The 8,748-nt window shown below is 37.1% G+C and overlaps 2 protein-coding genes across 3 annotated transcripts; both read right to left on the reverse strand.

Annotated features, from left to right (window-relative positions):
• LOC18604702 (malate dehydrogenase, chloroplastic) lies at positions 202 to 3,903 on the reverse strand. 2 transcript variants are annotated; one of them, XM_018117660.1, is made up of 2 exons: positions 3,818 to 3,903; positions 202 to 1,726 (listed from the first exon to the last, which is right to left on the reverse strand). In XM_018117660.1, exons 1-2 carry the CDS (start codon positions 3,846 to 3,848, stop codon positions 480 to 482), a joined length of 1,278 nt encoding a protein of 425 aa, XP_017973149.1. In that variant the 5' UTR covers positions 3,849 to 3,903; the 3' UTR covers positions 202 to 479. The 2 variants fall into 2 exon arrangements, with proteins under 2 accessions (XP_017973149.1, XP_017973150.1); XM_018117661.1 differs by lacking the exon at positions 3,818 to 3,903 and adding an exon at positions 2,858 to 3,240.
• Positions 3,951 to 6,420, reverse strand: LOC18604703 (geranylgeranyl diphosphate reductase, chloroplastic). Its single transcript, XM_007037307.2, has 2 exons — positions 5,675 to 6,420; positions 3,951 to 4,874 (listed from the first exon to the last, which is right to left on the reverse strand). The coding sequence occupies exons 1-2, from the start codon at positions 6,362 to 6,364 to the stop codon at positions 4,173 to 4,175; spliced, it is 1,392 nt and encodes a 463-aa protein (XP_007037369.1). The 5' UTR covers positions 6,365 to 6,420; the 3' UTR covers positions 3,951 to 4,172.

Here is an 8,748-nt window from a genome sequence, read left to right on the forward strand (position 1 = left end):
CGACATTTGACATCATAGTTAAATTTTTATTTACACGAATATTAAAGTCTTTGGACAGCCTAATATAGTGAACATTCTATAATGCGAAAATGATATCCAATAAACTTTATATACTATGAAGCTTCACGAGAAAGCATAAGAAGAGGAACCTTGCCAATGTTTCTATCAGAGAAAGAACAACAGTTGAATTTGGCACAGTAATAAACGTAATGAAGCGCATCGGCCATGTTATTCCAAAACTGTCAAAAGTTCTACAAACTGTGATTGAGAAATGATTACATCCTTCTCATCTACAACACCAAAATACCCTTTAAACTTCGCACTCTGTGATCATCATTGGAAAAAGAAACTAAAGAACTTCCACTCTGCAAAACTGAAAGTACTGATGCAGGAATAAATCCATAGCAAAATTACCAGACTTAGTTATCTCTCTCTTAACCATAGTTTTCAACGAGGTTAGAACTTCAAATATTTGAGCTTTAAGCAGTAACCGGTTGCTTCTGCACAAATGCAATTCCCTTCTCAATGCTGGCCTTCAACTCTGGCTTCAGAGCTTCCAAAGCCTTCTGTTCATACTCAGTTAACCCTTCAAGATCAGACGGAATCCAAGCTTCAATCCCTTTCCTTCCAAGCTTGATCCTAGATGCAAAGAATGGAAGATCAGTCAGATTTGACTGCACAAAAGAGCACTCATAGACATCCCCATCTCCATCCAGAGCGCGAAGAGATGATTCAACAAATCTTGCTGCTGCATAGCCCATGGACAGTGTAGCAGACCCTGCACCTGCCTTCGCCTCCACAACCTCTGTCCCAGCATTTTGAATCCTGACAGTCAATTGCTCCACTTCTTCATCAGTAAAGCTAACAGAGGGTTTTGCCTTTGACAGCAGGGGCAAAATGGTGATACCAGCATGTCCTCCTACAACCGGAACATCCACATCAATTAGCTTAAGGTTTTTCTTCTGAGCAACGAATGTGTTAGCTCTCACAACATCCAATGTGGTAACACCAAAAAGCTTCTTTGGATCATAAACACCCTTCTGCTTCAGAACTTCTGCGGCAATTGGCACTGTGGAGTTAACTGGATTGCTAATAATATGGATGAAGGCATCAGGACAGTTATCAGCGACAGCCTCAACCAAGGTCTTCACAATGTTGGCATTGATGTTGAAGAGGTCATCACGAGTCATACCAGGCTTTCTTGGAACTCCAGCAGGAATAACAACTACATTCACACCTTTCAAACAATTTCCTAATTCAGAAGCACCAGTGAAATCCAGAACTTGAGAAGGAGTATTGCAGTGACTAAGATCAGCAGCAACTCCCTTGACATTTGCTATATCATAGAGGTTCAGGGCCGAAACTAGTGGGGACATCTTGATTAGAAGTGCCAAAGGCTGACCTATCCCTCCAGCAGCTCCAAGTATTGCCACTTTGTAAGATGCCTGAGGTTGTAGGACATACTGAGACCTCTGGTTTGGTTTCTGTGCTTTTGGAGCAACAGAGGCTCTAAGAGCTGCACTGCTTTCCTTGCCTAGGAAGGAGGATTCGGATTCGCAGTTCACAGATGTTGCTGCCTTGAGGCCACTGAAACTTGTAAGTGAATTCTGGGAGGTGAACCTTACAGAAAAGGGTTTTTTTTGTGGAAGTGAGCACCCCCTGCTTCCCAAGGAGACAGTCGATCCAATCGAGAAGCTAGTTGCCGATGTTGCTGCCATCTCACACTCTATATACAGGAAAAAGTGTCAAAGCCTAGCCTATTGATATTAGAAACAGATATCAAGTAATAGTCAACAAGCTGGGTGACTCACATCCAAAATGCATGTACTCAATTTCAAAAGTAAAAGGAAGCAGATGCCACAGATAAACAAATAGATGGCAAAGAATGAGCATTTACAGAGAACTAAAAGAAAACGAAACTAATAGAGCTATTATGCCTTTAAATCGAAGGCGGAGAGCAACAGTTCAGTTCAAAGCAAAATTAGCCATCATCATATTGTACGCAAAATCCCTCAGTCACTTGAGAAAATTAGATCCTGGAAACCATACAGAAAAATCCTGAAATCCCATGGCTCTTTCAGCATAATAGCATGTGTCAAGTCTAGAACAAATCTATCCAAATAGAGCAAATCAGGCTTCTTTACTTATATATAATTTTGGATGCCGTTTCCCACTAACATGGCTTGAGTAAACATATTCTTTCTTTTGATCATATTCCTAAAATCATTTTCACAAACTTAAAATAAACAATAATGTGAAAGGGATCAAATATCCCTGATCCATAATCCATCAATCTTCGATGCCAAATCCAGGAATTTCACTACCGAGGACAATCTTTTCCCTTTTACAAATCATTGAAAATAAAATCCGAGTTTATTTTCAACCGTTTGCTCGGCAGGGTCAAGAAACAAGTTCCTCTTTGCTCCCAAACATTTACTCAGGAAACAGAAGATAAGAAACACTTTTCCCCAACAACACAGCATACTTTTTAAGGCATATCCTCAAGGAATACACTTGTATAAAAAATGTAACAATGAACTAATCACCAAAAAGCAAAGAAGAGAAACAACAATCTCAAGTTCCAAGCTCAAAATGAAAGAGATACCAATCAAATAAAGAAACCGAAAGCATCAGATCTAAATCCATATTGCACCTTTGCTAAAAAAAAAAAGATAAAATGAAAAATGAACGACTTAAACAAAAGAAAACAATATAAAAACAACACGAAACAAGCAAAGAAACCAAACCCAGATCATATTTTAGATAAATAAACAAAACCCAAATGATATTTTGAACAAATAAATAAAATCCATAGCTTAAATTTCGAGAATTATAAAAACTCTAAATGAAAACGAACCTTTGAGATCTGAGGAGAGAGAGAGCTAGCTTAACGGACGCTAGTAATATATAAGAAAATTGGGGTTTTGGTATTTATAGGAAACTCCGCCAATGAGCTTAAAACAAATCACCAAAAATTTTCAACTTCACCTACTCTTTTTGCTGCGCTGTTTTCTCTTCCCAAAATTTTTCCTTTCTCTTTCGTGTACCGAATACACCGCCTCTCTCTGGAAAGAATCTACGAAAAGCCTTGATTTTGTTCTTTCAGGTTTAATTTTATGACAGGAAGAAATCGCGGCCGGTGGTTGAATTCATGCTTTCTACGGCTCAGATTGAAGTTTCCCTCTTCGGGCTTCGGCTTGCTCTTTTTTCCTTTTTCTTTTTCCTTTTTCCTTTTGGGACTTCTTTTGTTTGGTAGTTTAATTTGTTTTATTGTCATTTGTCAAGTATTGTGCATGTAGACAATCAAACTTAATTAGATTCATGCAATATGGTACGTTAACCATCATGGAATCTCCCTTGGACCTACATTTCTTGCACCACAAAAAAACCCATAATAGTTAATGGTAATAACTTTGAGATTATGCATTTTATCCTCCTAAAATGTGTATAAACTATAAAGAAATTAATATTTACTAAAGGTGGCATGTGATATGGTGGAGGGAAGTGTGTATGTATTTGTGAGGAAAATGAAGTTGGGAAAAGTGTGTTATAGTGCTAAATTGGAGAAGGGTCAAATGTGCCATAACTTGTTTTGTAGTGCAAAAGTTTTGAGTATTCTTTGGTTTTGCTTTGTTTCTTAAGGTTAGGACTTGGGAGTTCTGAGTATCCAAATGGTATATACCTATATTCCTTTAACTACTTACATCAACAAAGATTTTAAAAGGAAGAGGCGAGGCTGAGGTCACCAATTGGTTTATTCTTTCAATTACTAGCTACTAACATAAGCATGAATTTAAAAGGAAAATGCTGAGCTCACCCTTTGCTTGAGCCATCGTAAGACATGACATCTCTGTACAACTTGACACCGAGATTTACCATCTAATTGGTGTGGTTGTTCTTCCCTCTATTTGTTTATGTTATGGAACCGTGCCCAACTTTCAAGTCGCTGCTAAAACAAACTTTAACCTTCAGATATTTTAATGTAGTGAGATTATCTCATCCACATCATTATGATCTATGGAATTAAATAGAATTGCAACTTCATCTTCTAAATACAAACATAATCTCCCTCCTCATAAGCAATTGGTAAGAAGATTAAGGAACATCATGCTCACAAAAGGTTTCTCTTAACAGAAATGGAAGACCAGTTAATCCGAAACTAACAATCTATCTCATACGTTTAGCTTTTCCATTTCCTTCCGAAGTGCATTGGCTCTCACCAAGCTCCCGATGGTATTCACAGCCAACTTCAGATCCTCCAATGGATTTCCAGGTGCCACTGTCTTGTACAAGTAACTGTCGAATGTCATCTTCTGCACATACTCATCTGCACACATCTCCACAAAAGCTTCCCTTGCAGGATTTGATCTGTAGAAGACCTTCTGCAAGACATCCAGTACCTTGTAAGTAGGCCAGTATGTCTTGTCCCACTTCTCCAAGTACTTTCTCAGGTCTCCTTCATCCACCATCTTTTTCCCATGCTGTGACCCCTCAACAATCGCCTCAGCACACATTCTCCCACTCTTAGCTGCAAAGTAGATGCCTTCGCCTGAGCATTTCGTCACATATCCAGCTGCATCCCCAACTAAGGCAACTCTCCCTGATAACCTGCGTGGACGAGGGTGCTCCGGAATTGGGTGTGCCTCCACTCTTATAATCTTACCACCAAGGATCTTGTCCTTTGCTCTGTTTCTAGTGGCTAGCTGAAACTTCTTAATGTCACTCTTGTGAGTCACTGTGCCAGTTCCAACTGCAACATGATCACATTTGGGGAAGACCCAACCATAGAAATCTGGTGAGACATCATCACCTACATACATCTCAGCAAGATTCTCGTAGTACACCATTTTTTCATCAGGTATTTTGATTCTCTCCTGCAATTACAATGAGATTTTAAAAATTATTGAATGTTAAGAGTAGTTGAACATTCAGAATTAAGATGCATGATAGAATAGGAATCACCCTGCCATGGGCCGAGACTGATTCTTAATGGCAATAACACCTTATGCAAAAAGGCGGTATCAAATTAAACACCATCTTCAACTTAACTATAAATAATTCAATAATACTAAAAAGAAAAAGAAAAAGAAAAATGCAAACCGCATTTTTAAAGTCAAGAACATGCTTTCCCAAAATAATATAGGACAGAATTTGCCTAATATATTAGTAAATCAAATGCATCTTAGTTCTTACTTATCCATCATCAACAAAGCGCAAAGACCATGGATCTGTATTTCCAAAACATTACTTTCTTTAAATTTAGCCTAAAATAAACAGTTCCGCAGTAACATAGCCCAACAACCGGTGAAAGATATTTTGCTTAAATTTATATTATAATATTAACAATTTTTAAGTAAAACCCCATTGTTAACGACTCTTTCACTCCTTGACCATGCACATAAACTTTATGAGAACTGTTCCATTCTAACGGCAAGGAGAAGACCTTGCTACCTTACATGAATTTTCTCTAATTAATTATATGCAGGTTATTAGTAATTCAATAATTTTCCAATGCCCTAATTAGTTAAATTAATATGTTAAAAGATGTTTGATTATGATGTAATTTTTTTTATCGTTCCTGTATTCTCTGTAGAAACAAACACTTGAACAGCAAATAACTCCAGAAGGGGAAAAATTGCAAAGAAAAATGAAAGCTATGTCTCACAATATATACCTGAAATGCAATAGCATAATCATAATCACCAGCATTAATCGCTTTAGCAACACGAGAATTAGCCCCATCAGCTCCAATCACAGCATCAACTTCCAAGCTAACTTTCTCCCCCATAGCACCCTTCTTCCCATCATACTCGGTGTAATGCAGAACATAAGGCTCGTCCCAGCGCTGAGGCATGTCCATCTTCAAGAACAACCCATTTATAACATTAGCTCCATTCTCTTTGGCTCTGTCCCTCAAGTAAGCATCCAACACTTCCCTTCTCACCATACCAATGTACTCGTGCGGCTTCAACGTTTGACCAATGTCAACAGCTATGTTAGAAGGCGAAATCATCTTCATTTTGGTGACTCGCCGGTCGATGATATCCAATGGCAAGTCAAATTCACCGACCATGCAAAGTGGGATGGCCCCACCGCAAGGTTTGCAGTTGTCGAGTTTACGTTCGATGAGGAACGTTTCAATACCACCCTTCGCGAGAGTTTCAGCGGCCGAACCTCCGGCTGGACCACCGCCGATGACGGCTACCCTGAGGTTGCGGTTGCTTAATTTTGGAGATGTTTTGGCGGCTGACGCATGGAATTTGACAGCTTTGGAGAGGCCGGTGGAGTTGGTTGTTATGGTGGTGGTGGGCACGGCGGAGCTGCGGCGGAGGCCGGTGAAGGGTTTGAAAGCAATGGAGCTCATGTTTGGGAAAGTGAGAGTGAAAGAGGTTTGGAAGTGCCAGCAACGCGAGGGGTACTTTGGAGTGTTTTTGTAATAAAAGGGATGGATATGGTTGGGGATATGAGGGGGAAGTGGCCGTTGGATTGGGAGAATGGACGGTGAGGATTGGATTGTGGATAATATGGGATAGATGAAGTTGTTTTGTCTTAGATTCCATTGGAGAATGGCAGATATATATATGGCTAGTTTTCTGCCACGTCATGTTCTTTTGCATGCAAGTTTTGTCTTGAACAACGACCGCACTTCACATTCTGATGCTACCAAATTTTCTTACAAACTGGAAAAAGAAAGAAAGAAAAAAAAAAGGCTGGTAAATTGAATTAAATATCTTGGAAAAGAAAGAGGGGTTGAATGAAGGCTTAACCCCATCCTTGAGCTTGGAGTTGGACTAAACCTTAAAATCTAAGTTGAAATATATTTTCATTTTTGTCAATAAGCTTTCTAAATATAAATTATTTTATCTTTATACATGTTAACCTTGAGCTAGAAACAACAATTGAACATCTGACTGATTAGTTAATATACAATCTTCTTACTTGGTCAAATCCTTTTTTCTCAATTTCCAAAAAATAAAACATAAAACTTTGAGCTAGGAAAAACCTTTTCTTTTTATGCTCCCTCTTTCTCCACTAACAAATATTCTCACGTTCCATTCTGAAAAGCAAAATATTGTGTTAACATTAATAATAAATTCCCTTTAAAAATTTAGTCTTACATATCTACGATTTCTCTCTATTTTTTACGTTTCAATAAATCAATTTATGAGTATGGATTTTATAAAGAAATATTTCATCAAATCTCAAAAGTCAAATACGTTGATATCGTTGAGATAAATAAAAAAAACCATTAACACATGTTTGTATTATGCAACATGGCAACATTTTATTGGTGAGAAAAAGAAAAAGTATGATTTGCCAGATCAATTTGTAACTGAAAGCCTAAGTTACTAATATTAATAAAAGATTTCACAAAAAAAATAAAAACATTGGGTCCGTCTATGATCGGATTCGGATGAAACCTAGTCCCTGACCCAGAGAATTGAGAAACAAACCGCTGACTTGAGCTGCAGGTTGGGTTGGTTGGTTCGTAGGGGTGGGCTGGATTCTACCAACCAACAAATCCTTCAATTAAAGTGCATTTATCTCTCTAATAAATGCTTTTGCTTGAGTTCAATAATCTGCAATTACAGCTAGGAGCAACATTTGAGCAGTTAACTAATTGATAAGTATATAATTTCCCTATTTAAAGAGCAAGGCTGACGTCAACCCAGAGAATTGAGAAACAAATCGCTGACTTGAGCTGCAGATTTGGTTGGTTGGTTCGAAGGGGTGGGCCGGATTCTACCAATCAATAAATCCTTCAACTAAAGCGCATTTATCTCTATCATAAATGCTTTTGGCTTTGGAGTTCAATAATCTGCAATTACACACACCAGCAACCAAGCATGCTTCCTTCTTTTGGGGGCCCTTAACAATATTGTGAGCTAGTCAGACCAAACAAAGAACCCAAGTTTGGAACACTTCCGCAGTTGGCACTTAAGTAAGGCGCTGCTGCCCTCTTGGATTAAATGCTACTTGCCTACATGCTGCATTACTTGAGCTTTAATGTTTGACTTTACTAACTCCTCCTGATCTCTAGCATCACTAAAATATTAGAACTATGTTAATCCGTATTTGTAGGCACGGGTTAAGCTGATATAATTAATGATATTTTTTTTGTAATGTTGTTTTTTTCATTTAATGGAATATTTTTGCATGCTAATGTACAAAAATTTGTTCATTAGCTTCTAAAGGGTATCAACTTTTTTATAACTAATACTCTTGTTGTATGTATTGGATATTTTGATTGCTTAAGTAATTCCTTTGTCATTTTCATGATCAACGACGGATTCAGGATTTTGTATGAGGAATTTGATTGAAGACTAATCATACAAGTTCATGAATCGGGTCAATAACTCAATTTGGGATAAAAAAAAATTAATCACTTTTTAAATAAAATTATATTATAATATAAAATTTCATTAAAATTAATCACTTTTGAAATAAAATTAAATTATAACATAAAATTTCATTAATAATTTAAATATAAGTTTTCAAATTCACCAATACAAATAAACATAAAATAGAAAAAAATTAATATTAGATTTTCACATTAAACCTTGTAAGTTGCACTTAACATGTTTTCATGCTTTCAAATTCATGGATGACTACAAAAGAATAAAAGGATTTAGTATAAATATAAAGGGAAGAAAAAAGAGAAAAGGGAAAAAAAGAAAAAAAAAAGAGAATTCAATATACTTATAAAAAAAAAAGAAAGAAGGAAAAAAAAAGAGAAAAAAATAGAAA

This window comes from Theobroma cacao, chromosome 3 (assembly GCF_000208745.1).
Source record: "Theobroma cacao cultivar B97-61/B2 chromosome 3, Criollo_cocoa_genome_V2, whole genome shotgun sequence".
Lineage (NCBI taxonomy): Eukaryota > Viridiplantae > Streptophyta > Magnoliopsida > Malvales > Malvaceae > Theobroma > Theobroma cacao.

What these genes read in the sequence shown, in the direction of transcription:
- LOC18604702 (XM_018117660.1), bottom strand. Translation starts at nt 3,848, where the DNA reads ATGTCATGTCTTACGATGGCTCAAGCAAAGG. An exon ending in TACGATGGCTCAAGCAAAGG is followed by an intron (nt 1,727 to 3,817) that starts GTGAGCTCAGCA and finishes TCCTGTATATAG; the next exon opens with AGTGTGAGATGGCAGCAACA.
- LOC18604703 (XM_007037307.2), bottom strand. Translation starts at nt 6,364, where the DNA reads ATGAGCTCCATTGCTTTCAAACCCTTCACCGGCCTCCGCCGCAGCTCC. An exon ending in ATTATGCTATTGCATTTCAG is followed by an intron (nt 4,875 to 5,674) that starts GTATATATTGTG and finishes TTGTAATTGCAG; the next exon opens with GAGAGAATCAAAATACCTGA.